Genomic DNA, 20337 nt, shown 5'->3' on the forward strand with positions numbered 1-20337 from the left:
TCCTGCTCAGCCCCACCCCCACGAGCCCTGTGGAGCCAGCCTCATCTCCCCCTGGCCCCGTGGCGCCTGCGGAATTGGCCACATCTCCCTGGGCTGCCCCGCAGCGGCTCCGGTTTGGGTGGGGCTACTTTCTCCTCGTTCCCTCCCCGCCAGCTAACACCCTCTTGCCCTCCAGGAAGGTCCAAAGCCCTCCCTGCTGCCTCTCCCGCTCCCCTCCTGCAGCCTAGTGCAGAGGGAAGGATTCCCACACCACGTCCTGTCTCCCCCCCCGCTTCTGCCTTTGACTCTGCGGCAGGCTTCAGGCCCCCCCCCCGCCCCCAGCACAGGGCTACCGGCCCAGCGCTTCCTGCGCTTCCCCTCCAAGTCTTCCCCACCTCCCCACCCCCCCACCCCGGCCAGGTGAGGGAAGCCTTGGGACCTGTGAACACCCTCCCCTTAGTCAAACAGCTGCCACACAAGAGCCTCCGGGGTGGGCACGGAGCCCCAGAGCAGGCAGGACGGAAGGGGTGCCGGGAGTGAGGTGCTGGCCAGCCACCCCCAGGAGCGGCAGCCCCCAAGTTCTAGCGTCTGTGGGAAGCTTTAATGGCTTTGCACTGGGCGCGGGGCACGGTGAACCTGGGCGCGGGCCGTGTCACCAGATGAACATGGGCTTGCCGTCGTCGTGCGCCAGCTGGCTGAGGCAGGACAGCAGCAGCAGCGCGTCGGTGAGCATGCTGGGGTGCACGGTCTCCACCAGCACGCGCTGCAGGAAATCCACGCTATAGGAGCCCCCCTCTGAGGCCGCCAGCTCCGGCCTCTCCCGCAGGATGCCGTAGGCGTTCACCAGCTGCTCCGTCAGCGCCGGGTGCACGCGCCCGTTGTAGCCCAGGCTCTGGAGCCGGTTCATGATGCTCACGTACCGCTGCGTGAGGGTCTGGCACAGCTCCTCGTCCAGCTTGTGGTCGCTGGGGTTCAAGGAGGCCTGAGGGGACAGCGGCCTTCAGGTCCCTCTGCCCCGTGCAGGCACAGGGGGGCAGGAGAGGGGCAGATGTGGCCGTGGCTGTGGGTGCGGGGTCTGGAGGTCCCAGGGAGAGGCTCTGGAGGGTCTGGGGTTGGGGGAACCCAGTGGGTTCAGCTGCAGCGGAGAGTTCCCCAGACTCCATCCCCGTGGCCTGCTCCGCCCACCAGCAGGGGCTCACACTGAGCTGAGGCTATGAGCGGCTCACAGCATGGCTGGGAGCCTGGAGATGAAGGAAAGAGGAGGGGTCCCCGCTGGCCCACACCCCTGGGGCCTTTCCCAGGCACCCTGCTGGCTCCCTGCCCTGAGACTTCCGCAGCCTCTCCAGGTCCCTTCTCTGTCGCCCCAGCACCCGTCCCCTCCTTCCGTGAGGCCCTGTCCTTCCCTCATGCTGAACTGGCCGCCCCAGGCCCTGAGCCAAACACCCTCCGTCTGGGCACCAGGGGGCCTGCTGCCCCTCTGGCGACCCCTCCTGGGCACTGGCAGCAAGGGGGGTCTCCACCCACTTCTTCATTGCCTGTGCCCCCCAACTAGGCAGGGACTGCGTCCTGCAGCCGCTCACCAGGAAGCGGGAAGTCCCCGCCTCCTCTCCCCTCCCGCCATGGCCCATTGGGCACGTGACCTGCACACTCATGACCCGCACACTGACCCAGGGCCCCTGCTCAGGAGGACCCACACCCAGCCAGTGCTCTGCTCTGGCCGTCTTGAACTTCTTTATAAGTTTTGAACAAGGAGCCCTGTTTTCATTTGCACCGAGTCTTGCAAATGACATAGCTATCACAGGCGTGGCCAGCCCAGACCCCTGGAGTGACAGGCCTGAAGCAGCTGGAGGGGGTCTCTCCCTGCCTGAGCGCCCCCCCCCCCCCCGGCACTTCCCACTGCTCATCCCCTTCCAGCCTTTCCCTGGATGCACACCAGGCTGGGTGCTGAGTGCGAGACGGGTCCTCACCCCCTCCAGGAAAATGCTCTGCCCCCCCTTCTGGTCATGTGAACAGAGCGCTCGGATCGTCGCTGGGCTCAGCTAAGGCGACCCCTGACCTCTCGCAGACACACCCAGAGCCCTGTGCTCAGGACTTTGGGTGCACACTTAGCGCCAGAACCAGCCTGCCTCCTCGACTCAAGGCTCCTCTTGGCCGCTAAGCCTTCTCCCTCCCTTTGCCTGTTCCCGTGCCCTGTGTCCACGACGGCGAGGGCTCCGCCAAACTGAGCGAGCACAGGAAACTTCATGCTGAGTGCTCCAGAGCGGGGGGGGGGGGGGGGGGGGGTGCACAGCTTTAAGCCTCGACCCCCTGGGGATGTCAGGACCCATCCTCTACTCACGCTTGGGCTGCGGCTGAGCTCCCACTGGGTGCTGCACTGGGGGCTTGGAGCTCCAGACAGGAGCAGGAGTCTGCGGGGGGGCCCCCTGCACCCACCCTGCCAGAGTGCGGGACGGGAGAGGAGTGTGGGTGCACTCACACTGAGAGACAAGGCCAGAGCTGCCCCCAAGAGGTGGCCCCTTGACAGTGGGGGGACAGGCGAGGGCAGTGAGTCAGAAGAGCAGGAAGGCACCCCACAGAAGCCAGGGAGCCGTGGACATGGGTCCCTGCCACACCTTCCGGGCACTGAGAAGCAGGCAGGGCTGAGCAGAGCGTGGCGGAAGGCTCTGTCCTAACGGGTCAGAGATTTCTGGTCCATTGGCATCGTGGTTCTAAACGATCATGCCGACCATGTAAGGGGATGGACAGAAGCGGCAAGAGAGGGTAAGGGTTCTGTCTGTCCATCCCCCGGATATTCTCAGCCGTCCCCTGTGTGGGGCCCTGTCGCTGGTGATGGGACTCCCGTCGGAGCAAAGCCCTCTGGGTTGATAGTGGTGAAAAGGCAGAGCAGGAGGAGGCTGCCATGGGGAGCCTGGGGAGGGACATTCTGCAGAGGAGGGGACGGCAGGGCCGGGCGCCTGAAGGATGAGGGCAACGGGAGCAAAGGAACCTCCAGGACAAGGAACAGGTGCACAGCATGGAAGGTGCCAGGACCCAGAGCAAGGGGCCCACCGGGGAGAGCCGGTTTCAGGGGTTGCTTCTGTCCCCATGTGGGGGCGGAGCCTCAGCTTCCCTGCTATGACATGAAGGAAACCCGACTGCCTGGCAGCTATTTTGAAGATGAAATGTCTCTAGGGGTGACGAGCTCGGCATCTGGGCTGGTTGCCCACTGCAAGGGGCCCCCAGTTCCACAGGACACGTTGAGCAGAATTGTGTTTCAAAGGACTAGAGGAGGGAGGGGCTCTCCCAGGATGTAGGAGGGGCCAGAGTACGGGTCGGGGGTGCGGGGACACAGCAAGGCCAACCCAGTCCGTCGCTCTCACAGCGTATGTCCCCCGCCCCCCCAACCTCTAGCATAAATACGTCTTTCGTTAGGTATGGAAGGCCTCCCAGGCGCGGGCGAGCTCCCCAAGGGCAGAGACTGTTTGGCATGAACTTGGCCTGCGCTGAACGCCGCATAGCGGGAGTGACTAGATGGAGGAAGGGCAGCTGTGGGACAGGAAGGTGGCCGCAGGCTGGTCCAGGGGTAGGTAAGTGTAGGTGCAGATGTGTCCATGGGAAACATCCTTAGAGGAGGACCAGCGGGGGACCTGGTGTTGGATCAGCTGTGGAGGAGGGAACAGGTGTGACCAAACACGCGCGCACCTCGGAGAGACGGAGCCCCGGGGCGCACCGCCCAGTCCTCCATTCCGACACTGGCCACGTGCTCAGGGACAGGGAGGTGGCAGCAAGTGTAACGAATCGTGTGGTTCAGCCGTCGTCCTCGGAGCAGAGGGCAAGCGCTCAGACCCCCGCACTACGGAGACCGCGGAAGGGCCACGGATGATGGATGATGGAGACGGGAGACGCGCACCGACGGACGCCGGGGTTAGAGAGGGCGAAGCCACAGCTGGCGAGCTACGTGCACCTGCACAGCCGCCCACCTGGGGCGAGGCCGCGGGAGGGGGAGGGGGAGGGGGTGGGGGCGGGGGCGACGCTGCGGGGTCCGCATCTCCGCGGCCCCGCGCAAACCGCGCGTCCTCTCCCTCCGCCGGGGTCCGCCGGGCTTTGGCTCCCGACGCCCCGCTGGTGGAAAACTGGCCTGGAGGGCGCTTCTCCGCCCCAAGGGTGTTTAGCCGCGAGAGACGAAGTAGGACTGCGTGAGCGCTCAGCCCGAGACACACGCAGGCCACGCACAGCCCGCGGACGCACGGACGGACCGACGGACTCCTAAGGCTCAGGAGAGACGGTCAGCAAGACCAGACGGGCAAAGAGGCCGGACTGTCCCTTTCCCTGGGGGTCCCTGGGGACCGCGCTCCCCAGCCAGGCCTGACGTCATTGCACTCGAGCCAATGGGGTGAGTCTGCGGCTGCGGGCCCCGCCCCCGGCCGAGTCCCGGAGCCCCGACCCCGGGGCTGCCCCGGCTTGCACCGCAGGGTCGGGCGGACAATTCTCTTGGTTGCGTCCCAGCGCCCCGGCGCGTCCTCGGAGTCCGCGAACGCCGTCCCGGGACGTGAAACCACCGGGGAGTGCGCCTCACCGCCGGGATGCCCGCCCCGCACCTCGAGAGGCGGGAACGCGGAGCGAAAACTCATGCGATCTTTTCCATGAAAGAAGATCCATTCTTAGAAAGAAAAAACCGGCATTTCTTCATGGCTCGGAGGGCCCGCCCGGAGCTCTCGGTGACTGAGGACCAGGGAGAACTTCCCCACATGACGCGGCAGGTGCTGAGGGCGTCGTCGGGCTTCGCTCCGCGCCTCTTTCCCGAAGCGTCTGTGCTTCTGCCCCCGGGGCGGGGGCAGTGGTGAAGGGAGGCCCTGGCGAGGGGCGCTCAGGTTTGGGGAGAGGCGGCGGCTGGGACCCCGTACCAACGTCGGTGCCCAGTTTCGGGTCCTCACCTAGACACTGGCAGCAAAGCCCCTGGGTACATCAGCTCGTGTGGCTTCTGTTCCCTGCAACCAAGACCTGTGACTTGCGAAGGCGAGGAGTCTGGACGCACAGCACACATCACGCAGACACAAAAGGTATGTTCCTACCCAGTCGGAAGCATGATGAGGTTGCCCCACCATCGGCTTCCTTTAAATAGTGTAGGATATGGCTGTGTACTCGGAAGGGCCAAGATGATACACAGGCCTTGAGAACCAGATCAGGGGTTTGGCACCTGGAAACAAACCATTGCGCAAAAACCAAAACCACTGTGGGCAGGCCAGCCAGCGGGCCCCAGAGAGCACCAGGGGCCCCGGGCCCCGGGTCGTCGGTATGAGACACCGGTGCCCTCACACATGAGAGCCACGAGGTACCCTCACACGGGTGCGGCTGGGCTCCTGGTCTGCTAGGACCGGGACCCAAAAGGACAGCTGAGAGCACACGTCCCCAGCAGAAGGCCTTTGCCCCTGGGTAGAAGAGGTGACAGGTCTGGGCATTGGGACAACTTTTAGTTGAGCTTAAAAGATTGCACAGACCACTGAACCTTAAAGCAGATGGTCAGGGTCAGTGGAAATAGTCCCCAAGTCCCCGTTCCATGAGGGGCTCTGTTAGAGCTTGTCGGCGGCCAGCTACACAGTGTCCACAAAGCCGGTGAGCCGGGACTGGAGCTCGGGTTCAGTGGGACAGCAGGTTGCCAGGACAGCAAGTTTCGTGCGTCTGGATAGAATCGAGGGATTCTAGCAACAACCAACGCCGGGTCCGACATGCAGAAACACAAGATGTTCGGAGGAAGGGAAACAGAAATCTGGGCGAAGTGGAATTGGGGGCTGGTAGGAGCCCGCAGTGGGTCAGCCGAGCACACGGGACGGGTGGCCTTGAGAGCAGGAAGCATCTCTGGGCTCCTCAGGGGGAACCAGACACCTGCAGCCCGCTGTGGGCTCTGCGGAGGGCGAGCCAGGCGGCGTTCGCCCGGCCCCCACAGCCTCTTTGCCGGTGGGCTCCGGTGAGGCTGCTCTCAGGAGCCTGGGCGCCAAGTGTGTGGCCCCTGGCAGCCCCGGTCATTGCCGAGGGAAGGAGATAGTTCTGACCACGTGAAAATGAAAAACCCAACCCAAGGACACGCGGAGCCAAGGACGAGGCAAGCTCAAACCTGAATACAAACAGGCCCCCCTCGCAGCCAGCCGTCATTCCTGGGGATCACACACCAGCAGCCGGCTGGCCGCTGTTCCCGAGGGCCACACACCAGTCTGTAGTCTCGAGATAAAGACGCCGGAGAGAAGGCGGCCGGGAGCTCAGAGGGCTGTTTCCAAAGAAAGCCAGAATGGCCCTCCTCCAAACCCGAGGCATGGGGTCCCACCCCAAGGCATGGGGTCCCACCCAGAGCTGGTGCGTTAGCAGGGAAGGGGCACCCTCTCCGTCCTTCTGGGACGCGCTTCTGGGCATCCAGCCAAGCACAGCCCGCATCCCATGACTGCTTCCTGTCCCACGGCCTTGGAGAGCTTCCCACGTGGGGTGGCGGTCCCAAACGTGGTCAGGACCGTCCTCTGCCCTATCCTCTAGGGAGGCCACAAGGCCAAGGCCACAGGCTCCTGACACCAGATGCCCTGGACACCCTCAGGCCACTTGGACTGAATGCCAGGCTTCCTCCATTCCAGGGGGGCCTGGGATTCTGGTGTTTTGCCCGGGTTGGCGTCTAGGGCCCCCCAGCAGCTCCTCTGAGGCCAGCACACACCCCCCGACAGGCGAGGGGCCGGTCCTCTGAGTGGGAGGCGGGAGCGCACACCTGGATGATCTTCTCTGGAATGTTGGAGACGGTGAAGCCGTAGAGCCGCACGCGCTCCGGGAAGATGCTGGACAGGATCCTGCGGTCCAGCTGGAAGGCGATCTCCCCCACCAGCCTCTCCCAGGCTGGCTGCTTTGACTCTGCGGACAGCAGGGGAGAAGGACTGGTCAGTGGCCGTGGTCAGCAGCCCAGGCTAGTGCCAGGGAGGTCTATAAGGGCTTCAGGCATCAGGCGGGACCACCCCCTTCGTGTTGAAGTTGTGTCACTGACCTCGAGGGCTCTCAGGGAACTTGCTGGCCTTTCGATGGGCCATCTTCCGTTCCAGCTCTAGGATGCTTTTCCGAGATGTCTCCATGCTGCGTGGACCCCGGGCGTCGTTGACTGTAGCCGGGGAGGACGAGGTTCGGGGCGGGGAGTGGGGGTTTCGGGGAGGGGAGTGGGGGGTGGGCGAGGGCTGGGTGGGAGGTTGGTGTGCCCGGGTGGGAGACTGGGGGGGGCACTGAGCAATGTGGGTGGTGCTCGAGGGAGTGTAGTTGGAGGTAGGTTGGGGGGCGGGAGTAGGGACAGTGACGAGGACTGCGGCAGCTGGAGAGGTGGCTGGGGTAGTGGGGACAGACGCAGGAACCGCTTGTCCCTGAGGGGCGCTGGGCTGGGCCTGGGCATCTGAGCTGCTGTAGGAGAAGGTGGTCATGGGGTCAGGCGTGCCCCTGGTCCCGATAGGGGTGGAGGCCTGGATGGGTGACCCCACAAACGTCACGCTGAAGGGCTCCAGGTCCTGGGTCGGCTGGGGATGCTCCGTGGAGGTTGGGACTAGTGACGTGGTGGGGCAGAAAGGAGAGAAGGAGGATCAGAGCAGGACCAGGGCCTGGCCTGGCCGTGGGGAGGGGGACGGTGGTCCCTCCCCCTGAGCCAGTTACCTTTGGGGGTGGCGACAGGCCCTGCTGCAGCCGAGGGATGGGGTCCGGAAGGGAACGCCCGGAGCGGCTCTGACAGCACCAGATTGCCCATGGGGTTGGCCAGAAGGTTCTGAGAGACACCTAGAGGGGCGGCCGCAGAGGTGAGGAGGGGGCTGCTCAGAGAGACAGCCACTGCGCCTGTCATTGGGGCCATCAGGGCACTGCTTGGAGTCAGGGGGCCAGTTGAGGGCAGGCCCAGGGAGCTGGTCAGCGTGCCCCCCGGGGACACCGCCATGGGGCCGGTCAGGTGGCTGCTCGGAGTCAGGGGGCCAGTTGAGGGCAGGCCCAGGGAGCTGGTCAGCGTGCCCCCCGGGGACACCGCCATGGGGCCGGTCAGGTGGCTGCTCGGAGTCAGGGGGCCAGTTGAGGGCAGGCCCAGGGAGCTGGTCAGCGTGCGCCCCGGGGTCACCGCCATGGGGCCGGTCAAGAGGCTGGTGACCGTGCCGCTCTGTGACAGAGAGCCTGGGCCAGGCAGCAGGGGGCTGAGAGGGCTGGTCAGGGGGTTCGTGGCTGGGCTGTTTAGCATGTCGGCCAGGGGCGCCAGAGTCATGATCCCCACTTCATCCGGGAGAGGCTCGTTTGCTGCTGCCGGGGACGGGGGCAGGAACACACCTGGGGGACACAGAGAAAGCACTGAGACCCCAGGCAGGCTCTTCGAGGAGGGGGCCTGGGTCAAGGTGCCGTCTCCCTCTGAGGGGCGGACCAACTCTGAGCCTCTTCTCCTAGGCGGCCCAGACGATGGTCCTTTCCCTTTGGGGGCAGTCTGTGGGGCGCCATGCGGGTCTGGCCCTTTGTCCACATCTCCTGAAGGAGCCTCGCTCCTCCGGGCTCACTTTTCTGAGCACCCACCTGCCACCAAGCCAGGGGGCCCTTCCCCAGCTGCCCGCGCCTCCCATGTGCCCACGCGCTGAGCAGCTGAGCCCTCCCTGAGGAGTAGCTCCTGGTGGCTGGTCCCCCGGGCTGCCCCGCTGCTCCCTCCATCCCACGGCAGGGAGCAATGGGTCCCGGCCCCCTGCCCACTGCTGCTGTGGGGACAGCCTCACCTCCCGGGTGCGGGGCCCTCGGGGAGGCTGGGCGGGACTAGGCGGTGTCTCTGGGAGCAGTGAGTGGGGTTCAGTGGGGAGGGCGGGCCGCTCCTGGTCCCTGTGTAGGCGGAGAAGCCGGGGAGCCCGTTTCCTTGGGGTCCTGAGGTCAGTGCCCTTGAATGACCTCTGCTGTGGAGGAGAAGGCCCCTGGGGGCGCAGAAGCTGGGGGGAGGGTGCAGGGAAGGTTTTAACTGAAAACCGCTACCAAGAGCCCTTAGCTCAGGGTAGAGAACAGAGAATGAGCCACGATTAGAAACCACGGTCGTCCCCTCCCCCGCGGGTGGTCGAAGTACAGAGCTCCGTGTTGCCTTGAAGACGTTCTCCACGCGTTTTCTAGATCAGGGGTCGAGGACCTTTGCTATTAAGGGCTGGTGGTAAGTATTCCGGGTTTTGTAGGCCCCGGTCTCTGTGGTGACAGCTCGGCCGGGCCATGGGGCTGTCAAAGCGGCCGCAGACAATGCGGAGACAAGTGTGCATCCGTGGCAACAAAATCTGATTATTCAGAGACGCTGATGTCTGAATTTTGTGGACTTCTGGCACGTCCAGAAATAGCATTCTTCTGATTTTGTTTCAACTGTTAAAAATGTAAAATCCGGGGCACCTGGGTGGCTCAGTGGTTAAGCCTCTGCCTTTGGCTCAGGTCATGATCCCAGGGTCCTGGGATTGGGTTCTCTGCTCAGCGGGGAGCCTGCTTCCGGGGACGGAAGCCTCTCTGCCTGCTTGTGCTCTCTCTCTCTCTGTGTCGAATAAATGAGTAAAATCTTAAAAAAAAAAAAAAAAAGTAAAATCCATTCTTAGCTCCAAGACCGCATACCCAGAGGTGGCAGCCTTGTCTGGCCTCCCTGTCCTCCTGTCCTCCCTGTCTTCCTCCTGGACCGCCTCCAGGACCAACCTTCTCTCTGAGACCCTCGCTCCGGGGGACGGCCCGGGCTCCCGCTCCGCAGTCTCCTCTCTTCCTTGAGCCTCTTGCAATCCTTGAGCAAGCCAATTGATTCCAATTTTCCCAACGACAAATAATTCTACTACACAAATCTTTTTGATTAGGTTTTAAATGTTAATTCCAGCGTCGTGAACACAGACCGCAAGATTAGTTTCAGGGCTCGCTGTAGTGATTCAACACTTGTAGGCATCACCTGGAGCTCAGGACAGGTGCACGCCCTAATCCCCACCACCTGTTTCCCCCGTCCCCTCTCCCCTCCTCTCTGAGGAGGCGACCCTCAGTATGTTCTCTAGAGTTCAGGTGGTGTTTCCTGGTTTGTCTCTTTCTCTTTCTTTCTTTCCTTCTTTTTCCATTTGCTAGTTTGTTTCTTAAATTCCACAAATGAGTGAGATCATATGGTATTTGTCTTTCTCTGACTTATTTTGCTCAGCATAATACTCTCTATAGTTCCATGCACATTGTCGCAAATGGCAAGATTTCGTTTTTTTATGGCTGAGTAATATTCCACTGTGTGTGTGTGTGTGAGAGAGACAGAGAGAGAGAGAGACGTCTTCAATCCGTTCACCTGTCGATGGACACTTGGGCTGCTTCCCTATCTTTGCTGTCGTAGATAATGCTGTTACAAGCCTGGGGGCATGTATCCCTTTGAATGATTTTAAGATTTTATTTATTTGAGAGAGAAACAGTACAAGCCGAGTGAAGGGCATGGGGAGAAGCAGCCTCCCAGTAGAGCACGGCGCTGGACATAGCGCTCCATCCCAGGACCCGGAGACCATGACCCGAGCTGAAGGCAGACGCTTAATCCACTGAGCCACCCAGGTCCCCCAAGAAAACTGCAAACATTTTTGAAAGGAATTAAAGAAGATCTAAATAAATGGGACAGAATCCCATGGAGAGTAATACTCCCCAAGTTCCCCAGCGGAGTCAGAGCAATCTGTCAGAATCCAGTCTGACTTCTTTGTAGGGACTGACAAGTCGATCCCCAAATTTACAAGGAATTGCAAGGGACGCAGAATGGCCAAAGCCACATTTTATTTTTTTTTTAAGATTTTATTTACTTATTTGACACAGAGAGAGAGAGTGAGAGAGGGAACACAAGCAGGGAAAGCGGGAGAGGGAGAAGCAGGCTTCCCACGGAGCAGGAAGCCCGATGTGGGGCTCGATCCCAGGACCCTGAGATCATGACCAGAGCTGAAGGCAGAGGCTTTAACCCACTGAGCCACCCAGGCGCCCCCCAAAGCCACATTTTAAAAGCAAGAAGCCATTGTTACAGGTGTCACTTAGCCACCCTGCACTTCTCCCCCTTATACCACCTAAGAAAAAAAGAGACAGAGCGAGAAGAAAGCAAGGAAGGAAGGAAGGAAGGAAGGAGAAAGTTCGAAGACTCAGTTTCAGATTTCAGAATTTACTACAAAGCTACAGCAATCGAGATTATGTGGCCTTGGCGTAGTGAGTGACGTATAGGTCAATGGAATAGTATAGGGAGCCCGGAAATAACCCATGTACTGTGGTCTGATTTTCAACAAGGGGGCCAAGACAATTGAATGAAGGCAAAAATAATCTTTTCAAAAAATGGTGAGGGGACTACTGGAATCCATGTGTAAAAGAATGAAGTTGGACACTTGCCTCACAACATACACAAAAGTTGAATGGATCAAAGGCCTACATGTAAGAACTAAAACTGTAAAGTTCTTAGAAGAAAACATAGGGGAAAATTTTCATGACCCTGGATTTGGCCATGTATTCTAAGATGTGGCCCCAAAACTGTGAGCAACAAAAGAAACAGTAGATGAGATGGATTTTTTTAAAATATTTTATTTATTTGACAGAGAGAAATCACAAGCAGGCAGAGAGGCAGGCAGAGAGAGAGAAGGAAGCAGGCTCCCCGCTGAGCAGAGAGCCCGATGCGGGGCTCGATGCCAGGACCCTGAGATCATGACTTGAGCCGAAGGCAGAGGCTTTAACCCACTGAGCCACCCAGGCGCCCCGATGAGATGGATTTCATCAAATGTAAAAGCTTCTGTGTCTCAAGAGACACCATCAAGAAAGTCAAAAGACAACCCATGGAATGGGAGAAGGCATTCGCGAGTCACACATTTGGTAAGAGACATGTAAACAGAATCCTTAAAGAACTCTTACAACTCAATAATAAAAAAGTTAGTTGCCCAACTTAAAAATGGGCAAAGGACATGAACAGGCATTCTCCAAGATGATATACAAATGGCCAATTAGCAGAGAAAAGATGCTCAGCCTTATTATGCATCAGGGAAAGGCAAATCAGAACCCCTTCACACTCACTGGGATGGCTATAATAAAAAAATCAGATAATAAGTATGGGTAAGGATATGGAGAAATTGGAACACTCATACATTGCTGGTGGGAATGAACAGGAGAGAACCACCTTGGGAAACAACCTGACAGTTCCTCAAACAGTTACACATATAGTCACCGTACGACCCAGCAATTCTACTCTTAGATACACACCCACGAGAAATGGAAACATAAATCCACCCAAAAACTCATATATGGATGTTTATAGCAGTGTTACTCATAATGGCCCAAAAGACGAAACCATCCAAGAGTCCATCGGCTGCTGAATGAATAAACAAAATGTGGCATATCCATTAATGAAATATTATTCATCCATGAAACAACAGCAAACAACGAATATGAACTGGAAATCCTGACTCACTCTACAGCATGGGCAACCCTGAACTGTGTGGGGTGGAGGAAACCAGATCCAAAAGCCACATATATATGATTTCCTGTGTAAGAAATATCCAGAATAGGCAAATCTGTAAAAACCGAAAGCAAATGAATGGCTGCTGAGAGTCGTGGAGGGTTAGTGGTAGGAGTATCATGGCTGAAGCGTTTCCTTCTGGGGCAACGGAAATGTTCCAAGATCGTGGTGATCTTTGTGCAAACCTGTGGGTATATGAACAACTATTGAATCGCACATTTTAAATGGGTGAATTGCATGGTATGTGAATTACATCCCAATAAAGTTGTTATTTTATTTATTTATTTTTTAGATTTTATTTATTTGACAGACAGAGATCTCAAGTAGGCAGAGAGGCAGGCAGAGAGAGGAGGAAGCAGGCTCCCCGCTGAGCAGAGAGCCCGATGCGGGGCTCGATCCCAGGACCCTGGGATCATGACCTGAGTGGAAGGCAGAGGCTTTAACCCACTGAGCCACCCAGGCGCCCCTAAAGTTGTTATTTTTAAAATGATTCATTGGGGTCACAGGCATTTAGGTTTGCAAGAAAAACATTCACGGTTGAGGGGTCGATTAAATGCACCAACTGATCACAGAGGAGCGGGTGTCCCGCTGCTCAGGGCCACGACTGTTGTGGCTGCAGCCACAGACATGGGCTTCATAGGGTTTGCAACCCATCGGGGTCACCAATGAGAATCCCAGGAGCCGCCTGGCAGAAATATCTGATGAGTTTGGGGAGCACCAGTAATACTGAAGCCATGATGTGAGCCAGGGATCCACAGCTGGCCGCCATCTGAGAGATTTCCATCTCAAACACCATCTGATTTCACTCACGCGTGGAATCAAGAAACCAAACAAATGAGCAAAGGGGAAAAGAAAGAGAAAGAAAGGCAAACTGAGAAACAGACTGTTAAGGGTAGAGAATGCTGGTGACACAGGGCTGGTGGGTGGGGAATGGGCTCAGTGGAGGGTGGGGGTTAAGTGCACCTGTTGTGAGGAGCACAGGGGTTGTGTGGAAGTGTGGAATCCGTGCGCCGTGCACCTGAGACTACAGGACACCATATGCCCAGTACCTGGAATCTGAATAAAAACTAGACATTTCCGTCCCACATCTTTGTACTCTAACGCAAAATGAACATGTGATGTTTACTCTTTTTATAATTTCTATTTAATTGATTGATTTTTAAAAATCCATAGAGAGAGCACACCACGCACCCACGCAGGGAGGGGCAGAGGGAAAGAATCTCCAGGGGACTCGAACCTGAGCAGAGCCCGGCGAAGATCCCACCACCAGAGACCACACCTTAGCAGAAACCAAGAGTCTGATGCTGACTGACTGAGCCACCCAGAGGCCCCTGATGGATTTTTTTTTTTTTTAAGATTTTATTTATTTGAGAGAGAACAGGAGAGCACGAGTGGGAGGGGCAGAAGGAGAGAGAGAAGCAGGCTTCCTGGAGCAGGGAGCCCGATGTGGGGCTTGATCCCAGGACTGTGGGATCATGACCTGAGCCGGAGGCAGACGCCCAACCAACTGAGCCACCCAGGTCCCTGATGGATTTTTTTTTTTTTTAAGATTTTGTTTTTAATCTCTACATGTGGCTAAGCTCACAACCTCCAGACCAGTCACGTGCTCCACCCCTGGGCCAGGCCCCAGCCCCCTGCATCCCTTCGAAATTGCATTTAATTGATTTCGATCTGTGGGGCGAACCCTTCCCAGGGTGGGATGCAGGGTTAGAACCGTAAGGAGAGTTTTAGATTCACTGCGTTTGTATCTGTTTCACACGCAAGACTTATTCAGGGTCCGGGAGGGTCTGTTCCATGGGACCATCAGAGTTAGACAACGTCTGACGCCCCCAACCTGCTCCTCCCAGCAGAAGCCCGTGCTCCGCGCCGCCGCCCCACTGGGGTCGCGGGTTCGGGGTGGGCGGACTGGGTGGCGGCGGGGTAGGGGAAGGTCGCGCCACACCAGCCTCCCGCCCGCTGTCAACCCTCCGCCTCCGACCCCGCCCCCGGCCCGCCCTCCGCCCCCGACCCCGCCCCCGCCCCGCCCACAGCCCGGGCCCTCCTCCTCGGCCCCGCCCCCGGCCCGCCCTCCGCTTCCGACCCCGCCCCCGCCCCGCCCTCCGCCTCCGACCCCGCCCCCGCCCCGCCCACAGCCCGGGCCCTCCTCCTCGGCCCCGCCCCCGGCCCGCCTCCTCGGACCCCGCCCCCAGCGTGCAGGCGCCGCGGCGGGGGCGGGGCTCGGCGTGGGGGCGGGGCCAGAGCCGGGGCTGTGACCGACGCGGGAGAGCGGAGAGGGCGGCGGGGCCGCAGGCGGGCGGCCGGCGGGCGCGGGGGCTTCGGACGGTGTTCGGACGGTTCCACGGGTGCTGGGGCGGCGGGAAGGGGGAGAGAGCGAGGGGGGCTGACGACGGGTCCTGGGGGTCGCGGGGCCGGAGGGGAGACAGGTCCTGGGAGGACGGATCTGGGATGCTGAGCGTCCGCTCCGGGGTGGGTTTGCATCCTGGGACCCTGGTCCTGAGGGGGTTGAGCAGGGTTTCGGGGGGCTGGCTGGGCTCTTAGGGAGGAGGGAGGGGTCCTGGGTGAGGGGTGGCGGGCGGTGGGAGAAGGCCCTGAGAGGGAAGGCAGCCCCTGGTTTGGGGGACGCGCTGGGGCAGGGAGCTGGGCAGCAGGGGTGGCCCTTCCGCAGACAGGAACTTAGCACGTTTCTTGCCGGACGTCCCCCCACCTGTTACTCTGCTGATGCTCTGTCCCCTCGAAGCTGTGCCTCCGAGACGTTGTACATGGAGGTTTCAGCTCCATGCATCTCTCCTGGGCTGGCTCTGCTGCCCCTCCCAGCTGGCCTCACCCCTGCTGGGGCCTCTGCGATCAGCTCTCTTGAACCCTCTCCCTCTGGCCCTGCCGTCTCCCAGAGAGTCAGATTTGTGGTTGCTCCCGAAGGTGTCCCACGCGTTCCCAGCCAGGTGGTCCCGTGCCACTCAGGGGTACCCACCAGCCCAGGCTGTGTTTGCTTCTGCGGACCTTCTGCAGGGGGGCGGGGGAGGGCAGAGCTAGGAACCCCTGGGTTTTGGAGGACACAGAGCACAGGGGATCCCAGGAAGAGGAACTGGGGTTGAGTTCACAAGCGCAGATCAAGAACCCCATTCCACGAGGAAGGCAAGTCACAAGGAGTGGACAGGGGAGCAGACAGAACGAGGAAGTGCCAGAGAAATTCCCGTGAGGCCACGGCGGGGAGCTCCCTGGCCAGGCAAGGGGATGGAGACCTGCAGCCTCAGAGGGTCACAGCCCCCGTCACACGGCCACCTCTGCCGGAGTCCGAGCCCTTTGTTTTCTTGAATAACTCAAGTTGATTTCTTGCCGCTCCTTGTTCCCACGGTGGCCTCCCACCCGGATGACGGCAAGAGCTCCCCGGCTCCCTGCCTCGCCCTGGTCTCCTTCCGGTCCCTTTCCCACCGCGGCTGCAGCACCGCTCTGCCAGGAGCTGCCGGGCACTGCTGCCTCCAGGAGCCTGGTCCCCGTTGTCCCTGCTCATCTGACCTCTGCCGACCCCGCGAAGCGCTCACCTTCACCGGCCCTGCCAGCCACACACTCCGGGTGCAACCGCACGCCTACCCTCACCGATGCAACTACACAGGCCCTCGTGCGGGGCACACACACTCAACACTCACTTGCAGGCTCACACTTACTCGCGGGCACACAGGCTCACGCTCACTCGTGGTACAGACACACACTCTCACGGGCTCACACTCACAGGTACACACACTCGCAGGCACACACTCACACTCACGCAGCCTGGGCTTTAACCACGCTCTGGTTTCACACTTGCCCCTGGCTCTGCCCTTTGCGTGAGCTGCCACTTGTCCTGGAGGGCCCTCCTGTCGCGTGGGGCTTGCCCTCCTAACCCCTAAGCTGGGACCTTCAGGAGGTGGTCCAAGGGTTCTTTTAAGATTCAAGCTCTAGGGGCGCCTGGCTGGCTCAGTGGGTTAAGGCCTCTGCTTTCGGCTCGGGTTGTGATCCTGGGGTCCTGGGATCGAGCCCTGCATCGAGCCCTGCATCGAGCCCTGCATCGAGCCCTGCGTCGGGCTCTGCTTGGTGGGGAGCCTGCTTCCTCCTCTCTCTCTGCCTGCCTCTCTGCCTGCTTGTGATCTCTGTGTGTCAAATAAATAAAATCTTAAAAAAAAAACAAACCAAGAATCAAGCTCTAGGCTTACTTTTTTCTTAAACTTCGGGGTTTCTTATATTTTGCTCCTCCCCCTGTCTTTACTTTGTCAGCTTGTCCTGCGACATTGCAGGGACGCCTCTGAAAGGAGCGGGAAGACGGCTGGAGGGTGGGTGGGGGTCGGAGGTGGCAGGCTTCAAGGGGAAGGGGTAGGGGCTGCGAGCCGGAAGCTGGGCTGTCGGGGCAGGAGCGCACACTGGACGGGGTCTAGCGTCACAGTGGAGCGGCCAGGTCTTGGTCAGAAACACTGTGGCTCGGACTGAGCTGAGTGCAGGGTCGCCGGGCTCCCCGCGAAGGGAGCTGCACGTCTGGTGTGGCGGGCGAGGGCGGCGGGCGGCAGGTGGCGGACAGGCCCGGGAGCGCGGCGCACTGAGGGGATGCGGGGTCGGACGCCCCTGCTGCGGGCACTCTCGGGACGCAGAAGGAGGGGGGTAGTCAGTCCCCAAGTCCATGCGGGGGTGTTGAAGGATGTGGCACGTGGGAAGCCGCCCGTGACCTTTCTAGAACCACTACCGCTGAGTGTCGGGCTCCAGGGGCCCAGTCGGCAGAGACGGGATGGCGGAAGAGCCGAGTCCTCCTCTCAGGGAACGAGGGCCGTTCCAGGCCTGCCTGGGGCCGCAGGGGCCAGGGCCAGGAACAGAGGGCACGGGGGGGATCTGCAGGGAGGGCAGCGTGTGGCGTCCTAGCTGCAGGACTCTGTGACCGGCTCAGCGCCCTGTGTGACCTTCGCGGACGCACTGTCAGCTGCCGACTCCTGCCACACCCTGGGCGGTGGCCACCGCCTGAGTCTCCCTCCGTTATCTCCAGCCCCGGCTTCTGCCCTTCCCGCAGCCCCTGTTCCTATCACGGCCCCCAGCTGCTCAGTGTCCCCGGGAGCCGTCCTGGCTCGGTCCCCGCACACACGCCGTGGCTTCTCTGCCTCGTCCCTGTCACCCCCACTGGGAGAGGTTCTGCGGCCCCAGGGCTCGGTCACATACTCATGGCTCCCAGACCTTAGCTCCCGTCCTGGACTCTGACCCTGGCCCCTGGACTTGGGCCGTCATTGGCCTCCCGGCCACCCCTGAGCACAGAGGAATGGGTGCTGCGGGGGGAGGGAGGTCGACGGGGTGGTGTGGCGGACCCGCTAGGGTAGCACATTTCGATTCGGAGCTGGGACACTCGCAGTCTTTGGGGCTGCTTGGAAGCCCGACGGAGGGGGGAGGAGCGGCGGGGCTCCGACCACGGACCACTGGGGCGCGTGGCACTTCCATCCCCGTGGCCCTGCGTGCGTGCGTGCCCTCCCCTCCCCTTCTAGGGCCCACTGTCCCAGCCCGGTGTCACTGTCTCTGCCCTCTCTCCGGGGCTTCCCGAGACCCCGCCCGTCCCCTCGCCATCTTACAGTTTCCCCGGCGTGGAGGGGGGCTGGCTGCTGCCTCGCCGAGCCCCGAGCTGAACCCGCTGATGCCCAGGCCGCCCGCTTGAGTCTTGATGGCCGACTTGAGCTCGTGGTTCTCCCGAATGAGCTGCACCAGCTTCTTGAGCTCCTGGTTCTCCCTCACCAGCCTCTCGATCTGGTGCCGAAGCCCCTCATAATTGGTGAGTAGAGACATGCCCCGGGGCGGCGGCACAGGGGCCGCCCGAGGGAGGGCGCCGCGCCTGGAGGCTGCCCAGGGCACCGGGCCTTGCCCGGGTTGGAGGAGGCCGCCAGACTTTGCAAGTTACAAGGCGGGCCCAGTGGGCTCTGGGTATTGTGAGGTCAGAGGCTGTGCTCTCCTCCTTGCCCCTGCTCTCCAGGCCTCCGGGCTGTGCCCTGGTCCTGCCCTATCTGGAATGCACGGACCCTTCCTCTGTCGGGCCAGCTTCGCCCTGCTGGCACCTGCTCATCGCCCACCTTCCTGGCCAGGGGGCCCTTTCCTGGGAGATCGGGCACGCCTGGATGAAGCCTGTCAGCCTTCTCCTGGGGACATTCTACCTTGGATACCTGGACAGTGGCCAGACTTTCTTCCAACCCTAGTGCTCAAAGCCTTTGACTGCTGGCCCAGGGGCTCCCTTGTCCCAGCGTCCGGCTCCCTATAGCTTGGACTTGCCAGTTCAGGTGACTCAGGCTCCCCTAGTCCAAGCCCCCCGTGGCAGCCCTCTGCACCCACACCCGTTCTCTGACTTCCTGAATTTTCCAGACTGTGGGCCTTCGAGCACCCACGACGTGCCCCTCGTCAGACTGTCAGGTTCCGAGAATTCAGACCTGTGTGTCTGCGCCACGCCCCTCATTAAGAGCGGTCTACGCGGAGATCTTGGCAGGTCTGACCTTGGCAGTCTGGTGAGGCGGAGTCCCAGGCATCACCCCGGGCTCGGAGAGGCCCTCGAGGCCAGGTGGGAGTCGAGGGTGTGCTCCTGATAGGCAGGTGCGGGGGAGGACGGGCTTGCCGCGTTGCACCGGGACCTCGCAATGGGGGCCGCCCCCACCCTCCTCCGAGGCCCCAGACCACGATCCTGGCGGAGTCACCTGGGCCCTGGGGGCCGGCCCGCGGCTCTTCACCCCTCCCTGCTGTTTACAGGCCCTCCTCCCGCGTGGGAGAATGCGCCTCCCACGGCCTTCCGGTCACCTGGACCACCCAGCGCGGCCTCCCAGTTGGGCTCCCTGGGGTTAGCGCATCTGGGCCGGTTGAACTGATCGGTGCGGGTGGGTGCGTGCGCTCGGTCACACACCCGCTGGGACATCGCTGAGGAAGTGTTTTGTAGAGGGATTAACACCTACAGTTGTGGACTGTAAGTCAAGTCGTCCCCTTCAGTCGTGCGAGGCCTCGTCGCAGCAGGCGAAGGCTTTCAGAGCAGAAAGCCGGGGTTTTCCAGGGAAGGAGGTGGTGGCCTCGGGGCTGTCCTGGAGACTAGCCTGAGTGTCCAGGCTGCTGGCCTGGGACATGGGCAACGGTAAGAGCCCGTTCCTTAAAATAAATGTCTTCATGCGCAAGAAATCTGACGGACGTGCCCCCTGGCGACCAGCGCGTCTGTGCTCCGCGCTCCGTCGAGCCGTGGCCGCGTGGCCACCCTGCATTACAGTCACGGTGTGGCACACTGGGGGTGAAAGGAAACATTTAAAAACTAGAACAGGAGAAAAGAGACGGGGTGTTTAGCACTGCTTGTGTCCAGGCACCGTCTGTGCCCTGCGGCCCCAGCCCGGCGTGGGGAGCAGCTGGATATGGGGTCACTGTGCCGGGAGGGGGCAGCGGGGGCTTCCGGCGGGTTGGACCGAGCAGCACCCCCAAGTGGATGCTGATGGAGGAGCTGGTGGGGGGGTCCGGGTGGGGAGGGCTCTCAGGCCTGTAGGACAGGCCCCCCCGAAGGACCTGCTGGTGGAGCCCGAGAGGGAGGGCGGTAGGGACAGGCCCCAAGCGTGGCTCTCAAGGTCCTCTCCATCCTGAGGGCCATTGTGCAGTCCAGGAAGGCGGCGCGGGGATGGTCTGGTGGGGAAAGAGCTGCCGGGCAGGAAGGGGGCCACTGTGGTCACCCAAGCGGCCGCGGGCGGTGCCGTGGAGGTGGGGAGAGCTGAGCAAAGGTTGGTGGCCACGGGTCCGGACAGAGGGATCTGGGGTGTGGGCAAAAGCGGGGACAGCCTCCAGGCTTCTGGTGAGAGCAGGGCGGCTGGTTGCACCAGCTTGGTGGGGAGGAAGCCGAGCTCCGGGCGAAGGTCTTGCATGAGGCTTGGGTGTGTGAGGCTGAGACCAGGCCCCCAGCCTTCCCA

The 20337-nt window shown here is 61.0% G+C and overlaps 1 protein-coding gene across 1 annotated transcript; it reads right to left on the bottom strand.

Moving 5' to 3' along the window:
• Positions 1 to 505: 505 nt before the first annotated feature.
• On the bottom strand, positions 506 to 18612 carry SPATC1 (spermatogenesis and centriole associated 1). The gene is made up of 6 exons (XM_046019023.1): positions 17998 to 18612; positions 7975 to 8271; positions 7621 to 7830; positions 6974 to 7513; positions 6704 to 6843; positions 506 to 961 (listed from the first exon to the last, which is right to left on the bottom strand). The coding sequence occupies exons 1-6, from the start codon at positions 18206 to 18208 to the stop codon at positions 632 to 634; spliced, it is 1728 nt and encodes a 575-aa protein (XP_045874979.1). The 5' UTR covers positions 18209 to 18612; the 3' UTR covers positions 506 to 631.
• Positions 18613 to 20337: the final 1725 nt, after the last annotated feature.

Source organism: Meles meles, chromosome 1, assembly GCF_922984935.1.
Source record: "Meles meles chromosome 1, mMelMel3.1 paternal haplotype, whole genome shotgun sequence".
NCBI classification, from domain to species: domain Eukaryota; kingdom Metazoa; phylum Chordata; class Mammalia; order Carnivora; family Mustelidae; genus Meles; species Meles meles.

Excerpts from the sequence above, each read along its gene's own strand:
- SPATC1 (XM_046019023.1), bottom strand. The coding sequence starts at position 18,208 with ATGTCTCTACTCACCAATTATGAGGGGCTTCGGCACCAGATCGAGAGG. Across the intron at positions 8,272-17,997 it reads CCCTCCACGCCGGGGAAACT|GTGTGTTCCTGCCCCCGTCC; the intron begins GTAAGATGGCGA and ends TGTGTCCCCCAG. Across the intron at positions 7,514-7,620 it reads GCCTGTCGCCACCCCCAAAG|TCCCAACCTCCACGGAGCAT; the intron begins GTAACTGGCTCA and ends CCACGTCACTAG.